We start from the raw sequence: 24,197 nt of genomic DNA, 5'->3' as shown, positions 1-24,197 counted from the left end.
TTTCTTCACTGAAGCTGCCTGGAGGGGGAGGGGCTGGCCCCTAGCATGGCATGGTATGGGTGGCACATCATGAGACTGAGTGAGGGGAGTCCTTCTAGCGCTTTGTCAGTTCCCCGAGAACTCTAGGCGCCGGTCACGCAAGGACCATGCATACACGAGACAGAGCCAAAGGCGCCCGGGCGCCAGTGGGCATGCGTGGATGGACGCCATGCCCTAGCCTCCACCAACATGACGCGAAAGTGACTCTAGCAACATGGCGCCCGGGCAGCCGCATCCTGCCATAGAAAGTGACCCCACCAACATGGCGCCCGGGCAGCCGCATCCTGCCATAGAAAGTGACTCCACCAACATGGCGCCCGGGCAGCCGTATCCTGCCCTAGAAACGACCCCACCAACATGGCGCCCGGGCAGCCGTATCCTGCCCTAGAAACGACCCCACCAACATGGCGCCCGGGCAGCCGTATCCTGCCCTAGAAACGACCCCACCAACATGGCGCCCGGGCAGCCGTATCCTGCCCTAGAAACGACCCCACCAACATGGCGCCCGGGCAGCCGTATCCTGCCCTAGACAGTGACTCCAGCAACATGGCGTTTGGGAACATAGTTTCCGGTGGAATGTTGGCGCTCTAGTTCAGGACTGCAGCAGGTAACCCGCTGGTCCTTTGTTTGTGTCTATTACACCCGCAAGAGGACGGGGCGGAAGTGCTGAGAGAAGCAGCCAGTGCAACCGCCTGTGAACCGGAGGGGGCGCTCTAAGAGGTGAGAAATGAGGCGCCACCCCCCCTGCACCCACCCCCGCTCCTCCCCCAGCTCACCGGGTGCTGCTTGTCACCGGACAGTGGGGGGCACTGAGAGCCCCCCAGCCAGGGGCCCACCCCCACCGGGGGGGGGGCAGCGCCGGCATCACCAGCCCGGATCAGAGCCCAGTGCAGGCTGGAGGGGAGGGGAGGGGTGGCTGAAGCCCCTGGGAGATCCGGCGGGGAGGGGGGCAGATCAGAGCTGCCAGACCCTCCCCCTCCCCCCAGGTGCAGGCCCCGCCACGTGGCAGCAGGGGGCGCTCGGTTCTGGTGGCTGCCTCTAGACACCCTCTTGCAGCAGCAGCAGCGTGTGCTTTGCCGCTAGAGTGCAGTGCATGTGCTGTGTTCCCCGATCTAAGCAGCGCGCAGCTGCCTCTTGCACTCAATGACTGGCCCCAGTTCCATACACAGCTCCCGCAAATGAACCTGTGCCCTCAAAACACGCCTGCCATCTGGAGACATCCTGCCTGCCTGCCTGCCATCCTGCCTGCCTGCCATCCTGCCTGCCTGCCTGCCTGCCATCCTGCCTGCCTGCCTGCCATCCTGCCTGCCTGCCTGCCATCCTGCCTGCCTGCCTGCCATCCTGCCTGCCTGCCTGCCATCCTCTTTAACTTGAGAGGGACTTCCACCCATATACATTACTTTCAATCATTATGTTAGAGTGCTTTATAACAGGAAAAACATCCTCTATGCGCTTCACAGACCTACTAATGACACCTGTCTGCTACACAAAACACGTTTCTTCTATGTTAAAAGAAGGGCTATTTCTTGGTATCTTTTCTTTACTATTCTACCCACACCATGGCGGTCTCAGCTTACTTTACTTTAGAAAGCCTTTACTTTAGAACTATCACAGCTCGTCCCTAGAGACCCCGCGAAGAGCGTAAACACCTGGAGTCTCCTGGCCAAACCCGCAGGTTAGGCAGGTATGTGGTGGGTATGGGAGCTGCACTCTACAAGATATCTGGAGAAGGTGGTGGGTGAGGAGCTGCACTCTAGAAGATATCTGGAGAAGGTGGTGGGTGAGAGAGCTGCACTCTAGAAGATATCTGGAGAAGGTGGTGGGTGAGGAGCTGCACTCTAGAAGATATCTGGAGAAGGTGGTGGGTGAGGAGCTGCACTCTAGAAGATATCTGGAGAAGGTGGTGGGCGAGGAGCTGCACTCTAGAAGATATCTGGAGAAGGTGGTGGGTGAGGAGCTGCACTCTAGAAGATATCTGGAGAAGGTGGTGGGTGAGAGAGCTGCACTCTAGAAGATATCTGGAGAAGGTGGTGGGTGAGAGAGCTGCACTCTAGAAGATATCTGGAGAAGGTGGTGGGTGAGGAGCTGCACTCTAGAAGATATCTGGAGAAGGTGGTGGGTGAGGAGCTGCACTCTAGAAGATATCTGGAGAAGGTGGTGGGTGAGGAGCTGCACTCTAGAAGATATCTGGAGAAGGTGGTGGGCGAGGAGCTGCACTCTAGAAGATATCTGGAGAAGGTGGTGGGCGAGGAGCTGCACTCTAGAAGATATCTGGAGAAGGTGGTGGGTGAGGAGCTGCACTCTAGAAGATATCTGGAGAAGGTGGTGGGCGAGAGAGCTGCACTCTAGAGCACTCTAGAAGATATCTGGAGAAGGTGGTGGGCGAGAGAGCTGCACTCTAGAAGATATCTGGAGAAGGTGGTGGGTGAGGAGCTGCACTCTAGAAGATATCTGGAGAAGGTGGTGGGTGAGAGAGCTGCACTCTAGAATATATCTGGAGAAGGTGGTGGGTGAGAGAGCTGCACTCTAGAAGATATCTGGAGAAGGTGGTGGGTGAGGAGCTGCACTCTAGAAGATATCTGGAGAAGGTGGTGGGTGAGAGAGCTGCACTCTAGAAGATATCTGGAGAAGGTGGTGGGTGAGAGCTGCACTCTAGAAGATATCTGGAGAAGGTGGTGGGTGAGGAGCTGCACTCTAGAAGATATCTGGAGAAGGTGGTGGGTGAGAGAGCTGCACTCTAGAAGATATCTGGAGAAGGTGGTGGGTGAGAGCTGCACGATAGAAGATATCTGGAGAAGGTGGTGGGTGAGGAGCTGCACTCTAGAAGATATCTGGAGAAGGTGTTGGGTGAGACAGCTGCACTCTAGAAGATATCTGGAGAAGGTGGTGGGTGAGGAGCTGCACTCTAGAAGATATCTGGAGAAGGTGGTGGGTGAGAGAGCTGCACGCTAGAAGATATCTGGAGAAGGTGGTGGGTGAGAGAGCTGGACTCTAGAAGATATCTGGAGAAGGTGGTGGATATGAGACAGCTGGAATCTGTGAGAGTTCTTATTTATTGGTCATTTATATAGTGCCTATATACTTTAACAAGCACTTCAAAGCAGGGAGGGTGTGAGCAAGTAGATCAACCTTCCTAATAAGCATTGGTATATTCAGAATGGGCAAGTGCTGTGCGTATAGTGGTACAACATAGGACTCGAGAAAATACAGACGCTATAAGACATATGTTATGGTAAAGGTATTTGTACCGCGCACCGTCACCACCGGTAGTGGTCCCCAGGCGTTCTGGCGGATCTGAAAGAGGCGGGATGGGGGTTAGTAGGGTGTAGCAGGGTAGTAAGAGCTATGATGTCCTGTTGGCAGCTTCAGTTTGGTTTTCACTGTTCGCTGAGCTTCTGTGGTTATCGGATCAGTGAGAGTTCCCATGTGCTGTTGATACAGATTATGTGTTGTTGCAGTGTAGTGAAGTATGTGTGGATTGCTGTGCGGAGAAGTGCTTGTGTGGGTTTCCAGTTGTATAATGATTCTCAGCACAAATCGCTTAATCACTTAATTAGAGCTGGTCCGATAGCACAGCTAGTAGAACGCTCGCTTTGGCATCTCTCCCGAGCCTGCTGACGCAAGAACAATCTCAGCCTTTCATCCTTCCGAGGTCGATAAATGAGCACCACACACTGTGGGTAATACTAAGCAGCTGTTACTCACCACTCCGAAATAGGCCGAAGATGCGGAGGAGATGATGGTGGTACAAGAATCGATATTCAGCCTTCCATCCCAGCTCCCCTGAGTACAAGACTCAGGCTTCCTCAAAGAGGGGCTCTTTTCTACAATGTACCTCTCTGTTGTTTCAGTTGGGACAGACAGAGGTGTCAATTCAATAAAAGAGCGGGGAGAACACACACCGCCAATACCAATGCTGCAAAGGAATACAAAGATATTAGACAGTGTTGAAATTAAGGCAAGTAATCAGAACAGTTGAATTAAATGGGAAACTTTCCCGGGGTGGATCTACAAGGAATATAACACAAAATGAGTGGGAATGGTCTAAAGAGCCTTTAAAGTATCAGTTCCAACTTATATATCGAATTGGTAACAACTGACCTGAATAAGGATATTTTGAGGAAAGGAATCCAGGAAACAGAAGACAACGAAAGGAGAAAATAACAAACAGGAATGTTAGTATAGGGAAGTAGCCCCGGACGGCACGATGGTCGCACTAGTGCCGGATTGGTGCAGTTTGAGAAGAGCGTTTATATGCACTTGAAGCTAAGTTCACAGGATAGTCATTCAATGTCCCAGAATCCAACAGGAGACAAATATCCAAACAAGTCGTGGAGAGAAATAGTAGCAGAGATGGGATTGCCAATTATGTATGTACCTGAGCACACGTCTATCCAGAGTAGGTGTAGAAAAGTTCTGGATAGTTGACAGCAAGTTCTCTGCTTTGGTTCCGTATGCGGAAGCGGCAACCTGGAATGAAGTACCGCAAAAGACAGAAGGGAGCCGGATCCAGTAACGTTCCGAGTCAAAAAACCAGACAAGCATAAAACAGGAATAAAGGAGGAGACAAGCCAATCCAATAATCAGGCAAGGGTCAAAACCAGGAGTTCAGATGAGGAGTCATGTGGGAAGACACAAAGAAGTAACGGACATAACCGCGTGTAGCTTGTAACACTAATTAGCAGCAGCAAGCCCCTGGAAAGACAGTGGTTTTATAGTCGTAAGGGGGCGTGTCTTGCCATACGTCTTCCACGTACAAGACGTGTCAGCTGACCCGGAATCCGTCGTAGTTTGTACAGGCGCCATGGCAGCCTGTATCTGGTCCAAAGAGGAGCTTGTAAAGAAGTCGTATTCTGCAAGGAGGCCCGCGGGGAAACCTGAAGTGTAACAGCAGCGCTCAGATACCTGAGGGTTCGTAGCGCTATATAAATGCTAAATTATTATTAATAATCAGTCAACTGGACAATATACTTTTGATGAATAGTGAGACACTTATTCTGGGTGCAATAAGAACCTATAACTACTTTTGGGATAACATAGTTATACTAGGCGAGTAAAACCTACAGATGTAATATACAATTACAGGTGCTTTTGAAATTTTGGATGACACACAGCTAACACAAGGTAAGTAAAACCCACATACTTCGTTTAACCTCACAATGAAGGGGGAAAGTAAAACCCAATGTTACACTTTACTGAATAGTTATTCTAGGTAGGCAACAACCTATGGCAGACTTATTATGGACAGGCTAGCAGCAAGTCAGGGGAAGCAAGACCCAGTTGGGGGACACTCGTACAATTATCCTCAAAGGACTAATCTGGTGATACCACCACTTTACTTTTGGTAAAAGGCACAACCCAGTCACAGGAGAGTAAAATACCTCCACATCTACTTTCTATTAGACTGGCAAAACAGTGGCTAAGGAAGAAAATAAGTTAACCATACTTTTAAGAATAGTGCCTCACACATTCAAGATCAGTAACGACCTTTGTAACTGTTCACTCTTAGAATTACAGTTACCAACCAACTCTTTACAAGTAAGTAACTTTTAAAACATTTTCATTTCTAGGCAGAAGTCCCAATCCCTTGACGGTCTTTCCCTTATTCTTGGAGCATGAGTGTTCTCAGTGGCAGACGAGGGGGTCACTAGGACTAGTGACCAACAGGCAGTGGCAGAATAGGTTCTTTAGTAGCAAAAGTCAGAGTTCCTTAGGAAAACTGAGCAAACAGGTAATTACTTCATTTTAGAGTTAGAAGAAGGTCCAGGAGCTTCGCAGAAGACACCCTAGCAGGATTCTAGCAGTGGGACTAGGTGTACTGGTCGAGGGACCTCCCAATCACAGAAAACACCAGATAGCTACACAGAAATCCTAACCGGCTTAAGGTAAGTACATACGCAAGCCAACACAGTACCTCAGCTTTGAAGATTCTGCAGCAGGAGAACTTCAGGGTCTCAGAAGGGACTTTGCAGCAGGGATCGATGAAGAAGGCTCGAGGCAAGGTTTCCCTCACGGCTGAATGCGGTTCTGCGGATTTGGCGCCTTTTCAAGGAGCACAGAAGAAGACAGAAAATCGCGGTTGAATTCTCGTTGTTTTAAAGGTCCAGCACTCTTGTAAGGGGAGTTTTCTGACTCGATTCGTGTCTCTGGAGATCCACCAGGATGCCCACGAACTTTCAGCGAGTTTCGGAATTCAGAAGAACGTGCATCGCACAATGGCTTGAGGTCCCATGGTATTAGGTTATTGCAACAACGCAAGGTCGCAGCAACGCATGGGCTGGCTCAATATGCAGGTCTTCTTGGGTCTAGTGGGTCTCACCAGGCTCTTGGTCTGGGTCGTCGTTTTCGGAGTCCCCAGGTCGATTAGAAGGAAGGGCTACAGCAGGCTCTGGTTGCACAGCGGGCTCTCCGGTCGCTGGAAATCATTTCCACTGCTTTTCCTTCGTCATCCTCTTCGTTTTAAGTTGCAGTGGTCGATATATCTTCAGCTTCCAGGTTCGCAGTATACAGCACAACCTCTGCATTCTCTCCCTGCATTTTACAAGAAGGGGTGGTCTGGTTGTCCAATCAGGACAGCCAGCCCCCCCCCCCCCCCACTGGGATTTGTCCCCATTCAGGCAAGGCATTAGACAAGGCTGGGGAGTTTTGGACTCTGCCCTCGCTTCCTGCTCTCACAGACAGACAGACTGGAGCCTGGGGGGGGAGTCCAGGGCACTCCTGCCGAAGATAAAAATCACACAAAGGAATTTCACACCCTGGATGTCAGGGGAAGAAACGAGAAATGACAAGAAACACTAAAATAACAGAAAAAGAAGACGGGGGGCCTTTTTGGTAAACATTGACACCCTTGGGTCCCTTTACTGCAGCTGTGAACACAGCCCACGATAAAGGTGCACCAAATTAATACAAGCTATCACTGCCACCAGCCATTGAAGGTAAGCTTGTCCCTGTAACAGAATTGTTAGTTTTATTGTAAAAGGGGATACATTGTAACTGCCCAGCACTCCACATAAGGTGGGGTGTGCTGGTTTCACAGAATGAAATGTACAAGGGATCCAAAGATCCTTTCTACCCCTGGGAACGGTAGTTCACTCAAGGTTAGCACAAGAAAGTTAAATGGGGAGCCCCTAGGGCAACCCAGCAACAACAGGCACTTATTGACAATAAGTTGTTAGACATGATAACTTTAAAAAGACACTATGGATAGTCTTAAAAATGACACATATAAAAAGAGTTAAAGATGAGGTGAGTGTGGAAAAACGTTCCCACTCACTGAGTTATTAATGAAAAATATTCCACTAATAAACCAAAACGTTCTGGGGTTGAACCAGGAAAGGAAGATTTACCAGTTCTGTGCAAATCTTACCTAACTCCGACTCCAGTTCCAGGCCCTAGGGGTGGACCAGTGCGTGAGGATCACCTGGGTGAGGCGTCTTTGGGGAGTGTTGGTGAGGCAGCCGATGGTGATATGCATTATTCACCCCCTTTTTCTGTTCATCTACCCCATCCTATTTTGTAAGATTCTCCCAACTCTCCCCCCGCACCCTTTTTTTTACACAAAGACTGGGACGAGGAAGAGGATGACTGAGAGGAACAATACCAACTCTCATACATTGCACTGGACATGTCCCGGTAATCTGGTCAGGCGTAGGCAGGCACTTGACTTCAAGTGCATACACCTGATACTAATTAGCTCTCCTCACATGGATAAACGCACCTGAGGGACCGGTGTGTGTGTTTAAAAAAAAAAAAAGTTTGTAGTGGCAACATTATATCGCAAGTGAAGGCTGCACACGTGTGGATTAGACGTGAAGAAAGGCAGACCTGTAAATGAACTTTGAAGTAGAAGACAGCTGTGGAATCGGCGATACTGAGTAACCGAGTGGTCCAGCGAAAGGAAGTAGAACACTCAAAACTCTCTGCGAATGGTGCATTGGTTCTAACAATAAAGTGAAGTAAGTAGAATAACCTCTTGCAGAAGGGGAGAGTGGAAGTTGAATCTTGACCTATAAGTCGAAGTGGTCCTGCGGAGGTCTGTAAAGAAAGTCACAACATTCGAAAGTCTTCAACACCCGAAAGTAGTCTGAGCCCGGCTGAGGGAGACCCAAAGTGTAATAAACTTGGGGAAGGGAGCCCCTTTGCAAGTTTTTTTGAACTTTGTTCTGAAGAGGTCTGAGCCTGACTGAGGGGGACCCATGTGAACTGTGCTTGCAGAGGTCTGAGCCTGACAGAGGGAGACCTACGTGAACTTTGTGTTGAAACATTACTTGGAGGTCCGAACGAGAGACTTTTAACGTGGAAGGCCAGACGAGCCTCGATCCAAGTTTTTGGACAGTTTATTGTACTAAGAACACGAGCCAGAGTGTGTCATTCAGCGAAAAAAGAGCACCTTCGTGCAGTCAAACGTGGGGAGTAGAGCTAATTTTAGTTTGAACACTGATTTTTTTTTTCTTTGCATACATTTCTTCATTATACACTTTTTGTACAAGAGATGAAATTAAATTATATTGTATTTATATCGCGCTCATACACAAGTGTTTCAGAGCGCGATCAGGCAATAAGGGGGGGAAACGAGGGAGACCAAAAAAGAAAACGGCGATCTTACCAGGCCCAGTGACATTTAAGAAAGCGCAAGTGCATGGAAAAGGGGGAAAGTGCATGGAAGGGCGGGAGTGGAAAGTGCAGAAGAGAGAAAACAGAAATAAATATTCCACTAAATAAATAAGAGCGAAAAACCATGGTAGTGCAGCCAGCAAATGGCAGGTGAAAGTTAGTCAGATAAGGTATATCTAATAGTGCAGATGAAAAGTGGGAGGGGGACTGTATGGGTACAGATACAGAACCCTAGTGCAGAGGGTGGCCAGAGGCAGTGCAGGAGGGTGGCAGGGTGAGCAGGTACCTGGGCCCGAATGACAGAGGGTGGCCGGGTACACAATGCCAAGTGAGGGCCTATTAACTGGCTGCTGGCCTATGGGGAAGAGGACCTTTTACCTGGCTGCTGGCCCCCGGGGAAGAGGGCCTTTTACCTGGCTGCTGGCCCCCGGGGGAGAGGGCCTTTTACCTGGCTGCTGGCCCCCGGGGAGCCGGTCTTTCACTGGGCTGCCTGTTTTGGGCAGCATTGTACTCACAGTTCTTTCTTTCTATAGATCACAGCAAGAGTGATAGCAGATCGTGCAGGAAGAGGATTACTTATAACCATGACAGCCCTGGTAAGTACACAATGTCTTGTTGCCATGCCCTAGCCACCACATCCGCTTGCAGATGTACCTGAGGTTGAGCAGTGATCACAATTTAACTTTGATGAGCAGGGGCTGAAAAGATCCCCTGGATGTCATGCATGGATGCCGTGCATCACCTGGTGGGCAGGAACTACCTCTGGCGATCCAGGAGCTACTACATAGCACACAGCAAATCTTACTTGAGTCTTAGATGCAAACTCTTACTTCTTTGACCATGATGTTTTTCAATGGACCTTGAATGTCCCCTAAGTGTCTCCTTTGCTCTCCTGTATCCACATTCCCAAACACAGATATTTTTGTATGGCACCAGTTGGCTTGGGGATTCAAAGGTGGTTCCTGGAAACTGTTGGGGGTCCACCTAATCAGGCTCCCATAGTTAACGAGCAGGAGCTAAATGACTCCCATCAATTTCCAACAATGCAGTCCAATCGCACAGGTGGGATGCTTCCAAAGCTTTACATGAAAGACTATTTGCCTTTCTTTATTGCCTATATTGTTTTGCTGCAAAGACTATGCATTTTATCCTTTTATGTAAAGTATGATTAATAGTCTCCAAATACAAATCGGAGGCGCTAGTAATTTCCGGTACCCAATAGTGACCTGCCTCAGATCTCTGTGGTAACATTTCCCATAGTACACACCTACTCCCCTATACTCCTAATCGACTCTGGAGGCAGGCTATTCACCCCACCTCTCCCACTGACTCTGGAGGCAGGCTATTCACCCCACCTCTCCCACTGACTCTGAAGGCAGGCTATTCACCCCACCTCTCCCACTGACTCTGAAGGCAGGCTATTCACTCCACTTCTCCCATTTACTCTGAAGGCAGGCTATTCACTCCACCTGTCCCACTGACTCTGATGAAGGCAGGCTATTCACTCCACCTCTCCCACTGAAGGCAGGCTATTCACTCCACCTCTCCCACTGACTCTGAAGGCAGGCTATTCACCCCACCTCTCCCACTGACTCTGATGAAGGCAGGCTATTCACCCCACCTCTCCTATTGACTCTGAAGGCAGGCTATGCACCCCACCTCTCCCACTGACTCTGATGAAGGCAGGCTATTCACTCCACCTCTCCCACTGACTCTGAAGGCAGGCTATTCACTCCACCTCTCCCACTGACTCTGAAGGCAGACTATTCACTCCACCTCTCCCGTTGGCTCTGATGAAGGCGGGATATTTACTCCACATCTCCCACTGACTGATGAAGGCAGGCTATTCACTCCACTTCTCAAATTGACTCTATGAAGAGGGGCTATTCTCTCCACCTCTTCCATTGACTCTATGAAGAGGGGCTATTCACCCCACCTCTTCCATTGACTCTATGAAGAGGGGCTATTCACTCCACCTCTCTCATTGACTGTGATGGTAGGCTGGCTATTCACTCCACCTCTCCCATTGACTCTGATGAAGGCAGGCTATTCACTTCATCTCTCCCATTGAATCAGAAAGCAGGCTATCCACTCCACCTCTCCAACTGACTCTGATGAAGGCTGGCTATTCTCTGAACCTCTCCCATTGATTGATGAAGGCAGGCTATTCACTCCACCTCTCCCATTGACTGTGCTGAAGGCAAGCTATTCACTCCACTTCTCCCATTGACTCTGATGGTAGGCTTTCTATTCACCCCACATCTGCCATTCACTCTGATGAAGGCTGGCTATTCACCCCACCTCTCCCATTGACTGTGATGAAGGCAGGCTATTCACTCCACTTCTCCCATTCTGATGGTAGGCTGGTTATTCACCCCACCTCTCCCACTGACTCTGATGAAGGCAGGCTATTCACCCCACCTCTCCTATTGACTCTGAAGGCAGGCTATTCACCTCTCCCACTGACTCTGAAGGCAGGCTATTCACTCCACCTCTCCCACTGACTCTGAATGCAGGCTATTCACTCCACCTCTCCCACTGACTCTGAAGGCAGGCTATTCACTCCACCTCTCCCACTGACTCTGAAGGCAGACTATTCACTCCACCTCTCCCGTTGGCTCTGATGAAGGCGGGATATTTACTCCACATCTCCCACTGACTGATGAAGGCAGGCTATTCACTCCACTTCTCCAATTGACTCTATGAAGAGGGGCTATTCTCTCCACCTCTCCCATTGACTCTATGAAGAGGGGCTATTCACTCCACCTCTCCCACTGACTGATGAAGGCTGGTTATTCACCCCACCTCTCCCATTGACTCTGATGAAAGTGGGAAATTTGCTGCACCTGTCCCATTGCTTGTGATGGACATTTAAAGTTCACAACTCCTCCATCGCAAAGAGCTTGCTAATTCCCTTGGATTGTTCTGGTGTGGGACATTCTCAGCTCTTTTGTCACAAGGACTATGAGTTTCTAGTATGTAGCCGGCTAATGGTGGCAATGCACACGCTCCCGCTCTGCAAGGCCGAGCTTAAGTCCCACAATGGCCCTAGAGGAGATGGTAGACTCGCTGCTTATCCATTCCATGCATATCTTAAGTGTTCTAAGGAGTTTGTTAGGAGAGGATACATCGGCCCGCTGTACCCCACCACCAAAATGTTCTCTGGTGACCTGTAGTATACTGAAACCGCAGCACTTGCGGGCTTGGGCGTATGAGCCGCAGCGCCTAACACCACTGCCCGCAAATTAACTTTTTAATAATAACAGTCACTGTTTTGTTTTTCTAGGGTTCAAGTGGCCAGTCAGTGACCGATTATGTCGTCCGAGTTCCGAAGTGAGTTAACCTCTTTTTCATACCGTTCAATGCTTTTCTGATTAGAACCCGCACATATCTGTGACAAGGCCTCATCTACTTTCCTCTTCTGTTCTTGGATTGGTGGGAGGGAAGTTGCCTCTCGAGTAGAGTGACAAAAAGACCAGTGTTGGTTCGAGTCAAAGGTGCTTGTTTTTTTAACTGCAGCAGTGGAATATCCAAGACCAGACTGCCTTGATCTGGCGCACGATCGGGGAAGCATGCAAGGAATGAGTGGGGGCGAGCTTAATATTGCATCTCTGCGTGGGCTCCGAGTCCCTGACTGAGAAACCCTGATCCAGCAATCCAAGCAGTGTTAAAAGAATGCTGGATTTCGGTAACTTAGCCTGGCTGTGTTCCCGTATGAAATATGTGTACATATTGAAGCTTATGAATAATCGAGGTCACATGAGTTTTACAGTACCCTTAAGAATTCTTAACGTTATACAATGCCTTAAAAAATGCAAACAACATCACATAACTACCCATTTTGTCATACGGCATGGCTGGGGTTCAATTAAAACAAATGGGTGCTGGGAGTGGGCTGGAAGGGATTTGGGAAGCACTGTAACTGATGATGTTGGGACCCTGGAGAGTTTCGTTTCTTGCTGTTTAGTGCAGTGAGGCAATGTGGCTCTGTGTTTACGTCTAGATGGGGCGTTGAATGATGTCACGACTTCCAGTATTTAATCTATTGTTACTTTGTATCAGTTGCTGCAGCGGGACACAGATTAACTGTAAAATGTCTGCACACAACTACTAATAGAAATCAATTTCAGGGGTCATTTTGGGGACTAATTTGCTTATTTACAGAGTCAAATGCAATTAGAGGCCACCGATGATTAATACAGGTTTTGAAAAGAAAATGGTGCATATTAATCGCACTATTTGAATCCTTGAGAGGGGAGATGTAATAAGGAGTACACATTTCAAGTAGCCGTCCATGAAAATCACTTGACCCGCTCTCTTGGCGAGTAAGACTGTTAGGCAAGATTGTATGCAGTATCCTTTGGGTGCACAACAACCCTGACCACCTGGCAATAGGAACCCAACCTTTGGTATAAGCTTGTACTACACAGGTTGGTAGCGTGTTGAGCAGCCAGGCTTATCTCAAGATGGGTCAATGTGAGCTGTAGTGGAGTTACACAGAGATTCACAGTGACAGGTATTCAAATAAACTCTTATACTCAAGGTTTCTTGCATAAACAATTATTAATTTATCAGTCCGTTAGAATAAGCCTCTTCAGAAGGGAGCAATATAATAGTAACACACAAATACACTTCAATACTGTACACTCCTAGTTTCGAAATCAGTAAAGACCCTTTTGGGATGGCCGACAGACGCAACCTACACCCTCAGGTGACTTCAATAGCTAGGGTGCTGTGGACATTAATATCTTACTGGTTGCATTTAGAATACTGATATAAGTTGGAAAAAGGAAAAGATTATTAGAACAACAAGAGACCACAAATATGCGTAAGCAAGCAAATACTTTTGGACCCCCACAGCAGAGTCATTCATTATAACAGGCTAGGCAAAAGTATTATATAGGATGAAGCACTTCTGGTAGGTAAGTAGAAAAGTCTTTGCGCAATGTTTTAGAAGTCTTTGAAGAAAAGAAGAATCAAATGTAGGGCCACAAGCTGATTAGACTTGTGAGGGGTAGAAGATGCAAGCAACTCTGCAGCAAGAGTTAAGTTCTCTCCGACTTTTTACAGTACCTTTTTGAATGGAAGAAAATGTGCAGCTGATGGCTTCTGTTCCTGGCAGTTCCTGCAGATCTCACTGTTCCTGGGCCTCAGTCGTGGGGACAAGGGGAGGATTTCTGGGGACTCCTGAACTGCAATGGGACGGTCACCGCTCGGAACCGGCAATCTTCAAATCAGTCGCTGTTCAGCGTTTCAGCTCCTCGCAAATAGAAACACTGCGGTTCCTGGCTGTCGAGATGGGCGTTCCTTGCTTCTGTGGTCCCGCACACTGTTGAGGGGCTCAAACTCAGTCAGCCCTGCTTCCTAGGAGTCCGGAGGATCTTCCTGGAGCTCTAGGCCAGCATAAAAGCAACGCACACAATCTGGTGTTCCTCTCCCTGGCTATACGGTTTCCAGCAGCAAATTTAACCAGCTCTGAGAAGGATGTCCAGGCGGCTTACTTTGGAGTTGATTGGTCCCACCAACTCAAGGGGAGAAGTCGCCCTTGCAGGGGCTTCTCTGTTGATACGAATTGTGGAGTTTCAGCACAGCAGCAGGGCTTCACCGGGCAAACCAACGGTCCAGGAGTTGCAACAGGCGTCCTTTTAAAGTTCTTCTTAGGTTCCTTCGTCCAGTGGTCAACTCTGCCTTCCAAGCCAAAAGCATCGCCTTTTATTCAGTTCTCTCCCATTCATTCCAGCCTAGCTGTCAGTCACCCAGCAGGGTGGCTGTCCTTGCCAGACAGTCAGCCGGCCAATCACCACAGAGTGCATTTGGGTCTCCTAGGAGTCTAAGCACAGGGAATTTCAGGCACCTCCCTCACTTCCTGCCTACCCCAGACACCCTGGAGCCAGAGGCAGGCTTCACTCGTGAATCCCACCAAAGGCAAAGCGAACAATGGGACCAAAGCTAGTTTGGCTAGCAGAGTAAATCTCAAGAAGGACCTTTCCACAAACAAATGGTGAAAAAAGAAGACCGGGGTAATTTTGATAAAAATGGCACCCTTGGGTGCTTTACTGCAGCTGTGAACGCAGCCTGCAGTAAATGCACACCACGGTAGTTAAAACGAAACCACTGCCACCAGCCATTCAGTGAGGAAAGGGTAACATAAAAATGTTACATGAGAAGCTAGACAAAGGGGATATTAGGTAACCCCTCCAGCACCCTATTGTAACATGGTGTGTGCTGGGTCTAGAAAGTTATAATTGTAAGTAAGTTCAATTTCACTTTACTGCTCTGGGAGACAGTTTATCCCAGAGAAGGTATTTAAACCTTTGGGAAATCTGAGAGACTTCCCTGTGCCACTGCACTGAAGGGGCTGTGTGACGCAATGTAAATGAAATACAGCGAGCCAAAAAAGAAAGTTTTGATAATAGATTACTGCAAGCAAAATCGGGCACAAAGGAACTCTTTGCAATTCTGAAGGAATTGGAAAACCCAATCCCTGTACTGTATAATTTCGTAAGATCAGACATGGTGTTCCGACATCCAGAAGGTACTCACTGACAAAATTGCTACTCGTCAAAAAAAGATTAAACGTACAAACATCCCCACCCTAAAACTGTTAAAATACCCATCACACCCAAACCAGCACATCGCTTTAAATTTAATAACGTCTCCATACAGAGATATAAATAATATTCTCACTTAAGCCTTCCAACTGCTGAGGAGATAAATGTCCTGCCCTACTCATAAAAGACGCCATGAGGGACTTATCACCCTTCATATCTAAGCTTATCAACACGTCATTCACCTCGGGCACCATCCCAAGGAATCTTGGTCCTCCCTCTCCTCAAGAAACAAACCTTGGACCCCCCCATACCCACTAACTATAGGCCAATCGCAACGTTTCCATTCCTCCTGAAGATACTAGATGGGCGGCGGGGGGGGCTTACCTACAGATTCAGCAATTCCTGGAGCAGAATCAATTACTTGGTACCCGACAGTCAGGCTTCAGACCACAGCACAGGACTGAAACTGCGCTTACAGACCTTAAAGCCCAGGTTGATGAGTTAAGAGACCAAGGTAAATGCGCCCTACTACTTCTCCTGGATCTGGCAGCAGCGTTTGACCTGGTGGATCATAAGGTTCTCTGCAACCACCTAGAGTCGGCAGCGCATTCCTCACAACAAGCCATAGATTGGATCAAATCTTTCCTAAGCGAAAGAACTATGAGAGTCTTCTCTACTTCAGCTGAACCAATTCCAATCACCTCTGGGGTTCCTCAGGGGTCCTGCGTCTCTCCCCAAGCCCCTCTTTGATGATCTGGACTATCTTGATGTCAACTATACTAACTCTGCAGACGACACTCAGATTCTCATCCCACTTTGAGGGGATTAGAATCAGGATTTGACCTTGGTGAACAGGATATACCTCATCATCCAGGTATGGATGGCACAATCCTCATTCTGGGGACCTCACCCAACATTAACAAACCTGGCCATAAATATACTTCCTTTGATATTGATGACCATCTGATTAAGGTTTTTACCTTTGTTCTAACCCCACTCTGTCAAAACCAATGAACACAATGGCATCATCAATAAACGCATCACTAGGAAAAACCGAATACTTCAAAACAACGCTCTAAGAACAGCATTCGGAATGTCCAAAAAAAGAAACATATCTCGTCTGTTAGAAGACAGTCCAACTGGCTCTCCACTACAGACAAAATGAGACTAAAAACCACCTCACTTACATTCAAGTGCCTTAATAATGCGGCACCCCCCTACTTGACAGAAAGGTTCAACAAAAGACTCTCGGTCCAACCAACCAGAATGGCCTATACTAACTGTCTGACAATCCCCACCTTTAAACAAAAGACAATCGGTGGCAATAGATTCCCTGTCAAAGCCGCCCAACTTTGGAACTCTCTCCCACCCACTGCGAGGGCGGCACAAATTTAGCATAATTTTAGACCAAATATCAATTGGCTTAATGATCGTCAAACCTACCCTGACCGGCACCTGGGATCCTAGACTTTGTCACCTGCACATGTGTACCTCCACTGTAACCGTATATCACCACTGGAACCTATCGTACCGTTGTGTATCATAACTGTAACTATGTAATTATGTAACTTTGTATTTTACTTGTAACCATGTAAGCTGAAAATGTACTTGTCCTCTGCGCCCTGATAGCTTTTGAGTCTGGTGTACATTACAAATAATAAAAACAAATAAACAAACAATGTAAAAGATGATGCCTATGTAGTTTGTCAGGCTCCATAACCAAAAGAAACACAAAGCTCAGAAATTACAGTAAAATATATCAGAGTGGGAACAAGGGTCTCACTCTCTCCAGGATAAAAATAAAAAACCAAGTCCTGAAAATCCAGCAAAGTTGCTGAGGGTCTCTAAGGTGGAGGGAATTAGCACATTTGTGAGAATTCTCCCTAACAAAGACATGGTGAGCCATCACTTGGTAATCGTGAGTAAACCTAGTTGTAACGGCTGACAGAGATTACCCTATTGTGTCCCCTGCCTAAAATCTCCTTGCAGGTGGCCAGGTAAAGGCAGAGGCTTCCTGATCCTGACCTGCTCAGCGGGAGGATCACCTGGGAGGCGACGAAGCTCTGGGTGGTGAAGTGACCCCGTGGGATGAGAACCTGCTTTTGTCTTTAAGGGCCAACAACCTTGCACAAGTACCAAACCAATATGTCGTTATGATTTGTCTAACCCATGAATTAAACATTCTAATGTGGATAAAGCCAAGATAAAATCTTTAAACATTCTACATAAGGAAAGCCAGCCTGAGACTTCTAAAGTTAGGGACCCCCCCTAACTTACAGAAGTAGAGGGAAAGGAAATGGGTTAATGATGGCTTGAAAGAACTGCCTTCTCCTCTTCAGGTAAAGGCTTCTGATAATTCCAGAAATAAACATGAGTTTAAAACTGGAAAGCTGACTAGAAAACCTAATTCTGTTGTTGGGGACTTTAAGTATCATAATTCCCTAAGCAGTGGGACGAGGAAGAAAGCTTAAGAGCAATGCTGCAGAAGTGGTTAAATTGTTAGGGCAAGCGACCCACACCTGAGGGAGTTAGGCTTAAAAGGCCCCCTCAGGTACATGCCATTAGATGGAGCAGCAGCAGCTACAGCAGTAGAAGGAATGCGTGTTGAGGGCAGTGCACTGTGATAAACCTGGTGGCATCCTCATTGACTCCCTTTGCTCAAGTAGCCAGGGAAGGGCCATTTCTTTTGGATCCCGAACCTGGGGGTGGAAAAGCGAGGCAGGATCACCTGAGAAGGGGGCCCTTGGGGATTGGAGAGGGGACGCCCAAGGGCAAGACTTGGTACCCCTCCGCCCCTGTTCTAGTCCTGACCTATCCTACCCTCCCTCTGTAATAGGATATTGTCACGCATGTCCTGCCCAAATCCAAGACTTTCCGTCCAACACTCGCACTCGGAGACCACCAACCTCTTATTATCATAGTAATAGGACAAGAACGAGAAGATTTGACGCCTCATACCCTGACCCTCTTGAACATTACTCTGACATTGAGAAGGGGAAGAGAAAACTAACAGTAAAAACATCTTCCTATCATAAGGATACCCCTAGAACCGAGACACGATATTCCCCTTTCTCTGACATGAGTGTTTAGACACAGGGGGTACTATGTAACCCCTCCAGCACTCCATTGTAAGATGGTGTGTGCTGGGTCTATACATTTGGAAAGACTAGTAAAGTCAATTTCACTTTACATTCTGTGGGAAACAGTAGTTTATCCCAGAGAAGGTATTTAAACCTTTGGGGATTCTAAAAAGACAATCCTGTGTCACTGCACTGAGGGTGCTGTGTAACACATATGAAAAGATGCCTTTGGGAGCTATCTTAAAACTCCAGTCAAAGAACACAAATGAAAAACACACATCAAAATACATGAAAGAGTGGGGAAAAAAAGGCTCATACTCTTTCCAGGTAAAAGTCAAGTCCTCAAAAATCCAGCAAAGTTGCTGGGGGTCTCTAAGGTGAAGGGAATTAGCACATTTATGAGAATTCTCCCTAACACTCATCCCCCCCAGACTAAGGGACAGGAGGATATAATCCACCCCTGGATGAAACTCTTCACTCCAGTCGGTCAAACATTCTGGAGAGTTCATCAGCATTTTGGTGGTGACACCCTGACCTGTGTTCAATGGCAAAATCAAACCCCTGTAGGCTGATTGAACATCTTAACAATTTAGGATTTTCCCCCTTCATCTGCATCAACCATCTCAAGGGTTGGTGGTCGGTCTGAATCACAAAAGTAGATCCATACAAGTATGGTCTAAACTTCTTCAGAGAGCACACAATGGCAAAACACTCACGTTCTATGGTTGCCCACCTTGTCTCAGGTTCCTTCAGCTTCCTGCTGATTAAGTGATTAAGCAGATTGGGTGTTCCCTACTTTTCTCATCCAGACGACTCAGAACTGCAACTACACCTGTATTGGAAGCATCTGTTTGCACAATGAAGGTGTGGCTGTAGTCAGGAGCTCGTAAGACTGAAGCTGGACAAAGGGCTTTAAGTACTTCAAATGCCTTGTTCCACTCCTCATTCCATCTGACCTTTTTAGGAAATGTGGGCGAGGAGACTACATTCAAGGCAGAAGCTATGGACCCATAGTTCTCAATGAAGTTCCTATAATAACCAACGAGACCCAAGAAGGCTCTCACTTGGGTTTGAGTAGTAGGGGTGGCCCATGCTTGAACAGCTTGTACTAATGCTAGGCAATGGCCTTATTTCACCGCCTCCTACCTCCTGTCCAAGCTAGACCACTTTGCTCTGACCAATTTGACATTTACTTGCCTTTATGGTCAGATGGGCCTGTTCCAGAGCCTGCAATGCATATCCTAGGTGTTCAACATGTTCTTTCCAAGTAGGGCTGAACACTGCAATGTCATCCAAGTATGCCATGCAGAAGTCCTCCATCCCATTCAGATCTTAATTCACCATCCTTTGGAATGTAGCAGGTGCATTCTTTAGTCCAAAAGGCATTACCTTAAACTGGTAGAGGTCTGCTGGGGATGAAAATGCAGTTTTCTCCTTGGCATGGTCTGTCAGGGCTATTTGCCAATAGCCTGACGTTGGGTCAAATGTAGTGAGGTACTTGGCTGCACCAAGTTTATCCACCAGTTCATCTGTCCTGGGTAAAGGATGGGCATCAGTCTTGGTGACTGCATTTACAGCTCTATAGTCAACACAGAATCTCAACTCCTTGGATCCTGCCTTTGGCACTAGTACAACTGGACTAGACCATGGGCTAGTAGAGGCTTCTATTACCCCAAGATCGAGCATCTTGTTGACCTCTCTTCCTTTATGTGGTGTCTGGCATTATCTGACATCCTGTAACCTCTGCTTGTAACAGGTAAACAGTCACCAGTGAGAATATCATGCTGGCCCCAAGGTGTCAAGCCTGGTGATAGTGAAAACAGGGAGGCAAACTGATTTTACAGAAACGTGCACTCCTGTTCCAGTGTCAGATTAGAAGAGAGATGAACTCCTATTTTCTCATCTAAAGGTTGTCCCCGGAGGAGATCACGTAGAGGCTCACACTCTTCCTCCTCTTGAGCTGAAGCTAGAAGCAAAGCTCCCCCTTCTGGTCTGGTGACATAAGCCTTTAAACGGTCGGTGTGAAAGACCCTGGCGGCCTCCTTAGGATTGGCTAAATCCACCAGATAGTTGACCTCTCCAAGCTTTCCCACAACCTTGAAGGGTCCTATCCATTTGTCCTGTAAGGCCCTCTGCCTTGTAGGAACCATAACTAAAATGTGCTGGTCTTGAGTAAGCTGAACCATGTGGGCCTTTTGGTCATGCCAATGCTTCACCAGAGCCTAACCTGCTTTTAAGTTATGAGATGCTTCTGTCATCATGTGTCACTGTCATCCGGAGACCTAACACATTGTCAGTGACTCTCACTGGCTTGGGAGAAGGAACACTTTCCAACCCCTCCTTAATTAGGGCCAAGGGACCTCTTAACTGGATGACCATAGAGAAGCTCAAAGGGACTAAATCCATCTCCCTCCTGAGGGACTTCTCTATGCAAATAGAAGGCATGGCAGTAGAAGGTCCCACTTTCATCTAAGGGGTTCCACTAAAGCACCTATCATGCTCTTCATGGTACGGTTGAACCTCTCTACCAATCCATTTGTCTGGGGATGGTAGGCAGTTGAGAACTTGCAAGTCGCTCCACAGTTCTTCCACATGGCCTGCATGTAGTGGGCCATAACGTTTGATCCCCTGTCAGAGATGACTTCCTTAGGAAAACCCATCCTGGTGAAAATACCAAGTAGGGCCTTAGCAACAGCCTGAGCTGTAACAGTCCTCATAGGTATGGCTTCAGGATACCTAGTAGCATGGTTTACTACAACCAATATAAAGTGTTACCTGAAGAGGTTTGAGGGTCTAAGGGACCAACACTGTTGATTCCTACCCTCTCAAAAGAGACTCCCACCACTGGGAGGGGCACCAAAGGTGCTACATTCTTGGCTCCACTCTTGCCAGAGATCTGACAAGTGTGACGTCTCCTACAGAATTGATCTAAATTGGACCCCAATTTAGGCCAGTAGAAATATAGAGAAAGTCTTTTCTTGGTCTTCTTGAAGCTCAAGTGATCAGCCAAAGGAATCTCATGGGCTAACTGTAGGAACTGGTGTCTTGTCTCTAGAGGCACTACAAGTCTTCTGTAGTCTCCTGGGATATATTCCGCTGGTTCACTGTAGAAGAGGACATCTTCCCAGTACAACCTACGCTTCCCTGTCTCTTGCCCGTCCATCTGGGAAGCTGCCTGTTGGCGAAGACCCTCGTGAGTAGGACACTCTCTTTGACCGCTGCTGAAGTCTGCCCTACAGGGGCCACCTTCTGCCAGTAAAGACTGCAGCTCAGGATGGCCTTTAGGATCCAGATCTCCAACAGGGGTCAGGTCTTCTTCCAGCTTTGTATCTTCAGCAGCTGATTCAACCTTTCCTGGTTGTTCCTCACACTCAGCCTCAGCTGGTGGAGCAGTCGCAGGTGTTAGTGTGGACAGTCCTCTCGGTGATGCCCTTCTTGGTAGCACAGGAGTGCTTTCTGGCTTTTTCCTTGAGACCTTGGGTTTCCCCTTTGTCTCATTCTTCCTTGAAATGGCAGTCAGTAGCTCCTGTGGGCTAGGTGTTATAGATTCTTCTGTAACATCTTCTGGAGAGACATCTAAGGTACTAACCCTGGCCCTCCTTGTCTGCTCCCGTTTCCTTTTGCTGGGAGGCCGGGGGTTTTTGATACAACTCCAAGAGTTTTTAAGTCATTCAAGTCAACAGGACTCTCCCAGGCAGCTCAGTTTGTACACTAACGGGTATCTTGACAGTCATGTTGTTGCACTGGATGCAAGCTGTTAGTCTAGGAAGCATTTGCACAGGGCTTCCAGCAACCTTAGTGAGGCTTTTGGGTGCCTTAGCAACATCCTCAGCCTTGAAAAAAGATTCATCCATTACAGTAATGCTGGCCCCAGTCTCTCTAATGGCAGGGGTCTCCTGACCATTTACAAGTACACTGTCCTTTTAATATTCTTTTGTGTTATCTGGAATCGAATTATAGACATCTAAATTCTGCTGTTCCCACAGACCCATGAACACTAAAGAAACCTTGGCAGAGACTCCAATGGGATCTTCAGCCAGTTTTTGAAAGTTACCACTTGTCACATGTACTTCTTCCTCTGGAGAGAAGGCTAAGGAGACAGTGTGGACCCCTGAAGGCTTACCTTGAGATCTGGGATCCCCTTTCACATGGCCAGTAAACCCACAAGCATAACATTTTCCAAATGTTTTGACAAATGGGGGCTTCTGCTGACCTCCCTCTGGTTTGGCACTAGAGGTTTCACTAGCCTGATTCGGCTTCCATGGTGGCTTACCCTTATGTTTGGGGCCCTCTTTTGTATTTGCCATCTTTCTTTTGCTGCTTCCCATCATCCCTTTTCTGAGTTGCCCCAGAATCCTTGTGAGTAGCCCTGTTGGCAACCCACAAGTCAGCAGCCTTTGCTAACTTCTTTGGATCAATTTCCTTAGTCAGCCAAGTGCTGTCTCAGCTCAGGAGAGCAGGCATCAAAAATAGATTCTAACAAAAATAGATTTCTCATTGCTTCAAAAGTGTTAACTCTGTAACTCTTAACCCAACCATCTAACTTCTTCAAACATTCACACACCCAGGTAGCCCAAGGGGTACCATTATGCTTTTTGAGGGTCCTAAACCTCTTAAGGGACTAGGATAGAGTTATCTCAAAGCTAGCTTCACATTTGCATATTTCAATCTTTCAAGTTCCCCCACCTCCATTATAGCATTAGTTGCAACCGGGGGGAGCCTAGACAAACGCCACAGAATCGGCTGATTCCTGTGAAACCCTAAACCCCATAGTTATATTCAAAAGCAGCCAGCCAATCTAAAATATCAATTCTCACCTCATACATACTCACAGCTTCTTTAGGCATGCAAGGTCTCTTAGGACTGGAAGACCTAGAAGACTCTGGGAGAGAACCATTTTCAAAAGACAAATTCTTCATTTCAAGAGCATGATGCATTTCCGTTTCTCTGAGTTTGATTTCTTGATGATTACTTTCAGTTTGTATTTGGAGCCTTTTGAACTCTAACTCAAGTCTCATTTTTTCAAGAGAGACACATTCTGGACTCAGTACTTGACCTGGTAGGGTCCCTGTGGTTAAAGCTTGAGAAGCTAAAGCAAGTAGGGGTGCAGTGGGGCTCACATCCTGAGACTCCTCTGCATCTTCTAACTCATCAACAACTTCAGAGCCTGTCTCTGAAACATTATCCACATTTACTGGGGGGGTAGGGGTTATAGCTCTACCCCCCAGTCTTTGATGATTAAAACATTTCTCAATCAATTCATTTATCTTGCCCTTAACAGAGAGAGACCCGACTTTACACATATTTCACTTCATCTACTGTTAGAATAATCAGGGCTTCCAGTTTGAAGTTATCCATATCTGGCATTATAAAACAATTGTTTTTCTAGTGATGCTTAGCCTTGTGAAGGTTATTTGAACAAAAGTAAGAATAGCACTCTCCATGGAACAACTATATTTTATCCTCACCGCTGTACACCATTGTTAGGCAGAATTGCATGCAGTACCCTCTGGGACCACTACACACAATTAGGATTACAGGTGTAAGCCAAACCAACCTTTGGTATAAGTCTGTACTACACAGTTTTTGGTAGCTAGCTCAGCAGTTCTGGTATCTGCAAAAGTTCTCAGAAGTAGTTTAGGAGAAAAAGAATCCTATGTCGGGTCACAAGCTGATTAGGCCTGCAAGTTGGGAAAGTTTCACAAACTTTCATAGCGAGAGTGGCGTTCTCTCAATCGGGTTGGCACAGTACCTTAGTATGAAGAACAAAATGCTGCTAAAGACGGTTCCTCGCGGGTCCTGCAAATCTCACTGTTCCTGAGCCTCATTCGTGGGGACAAGAGAGAGTACGTCGGGGGACTCCTGCACTGCACGGGATCGTCGAAAAAGTAACAAGATGGATTCACCTCAGTTC

The 24,197-nt window shown here is 47.4% G+C and overlaps 1 protein-coding gene across 6 annotated transcripts in view; it reads left to right on the top strand.

Annotated features, from left to right (window-relative positions):
- The first annotated feature begins 607 nt into the window (after positions 1-607).
- The window catches only part of GTF2F1 (general transcription factor IIF subunit 1), a 208,776-nt gene continuing 185,186 nt past the window's right edge, over positions 608-24,197 (top strand). For 2 of the 6 annotated variants that reach the window (XM_069604407.1, XM_069604406.1), the window contains exons 1-3: positions 3,045-3,077; positions 9,186-9,248; positions 11,939-11,985. In XM_069604407.1, coding sequence (XP_069460508.1) covers positions 3,060-3,077; positions 9,186-9,248; positions 11,939-11,985 — 128 coding nt within the window. In that variant the 5' untranslated portion in view covers positions 3,045-3,059. The other 4 variants (XM_069604408.1, XM_069604411.1, XM_069604409.1 and 1 more) reach the window with 4 other exon arrangements.

The sequence above is a fragment of the Ambystoma mexicanum genome, chromosome 3q (genome assembly GCF_040938575.1).
Source record: "Ambystoma mexicanum isolate Mex_15411 chromosome 3q, UKY_AmexF1_1, whole genome shotgun sequence".
Classification (NCBI taxonomy): Eukaryota; Metazoa; Chordata; class Amphibia; order Caudata; family Ambystomatidae; genus Ambystoma; species Ambystoma mexicanum.
Note: the sequence above shows the minus strand (reverse complement) of the source record. Positions and strands in the feature narration are given on the sequence as shown.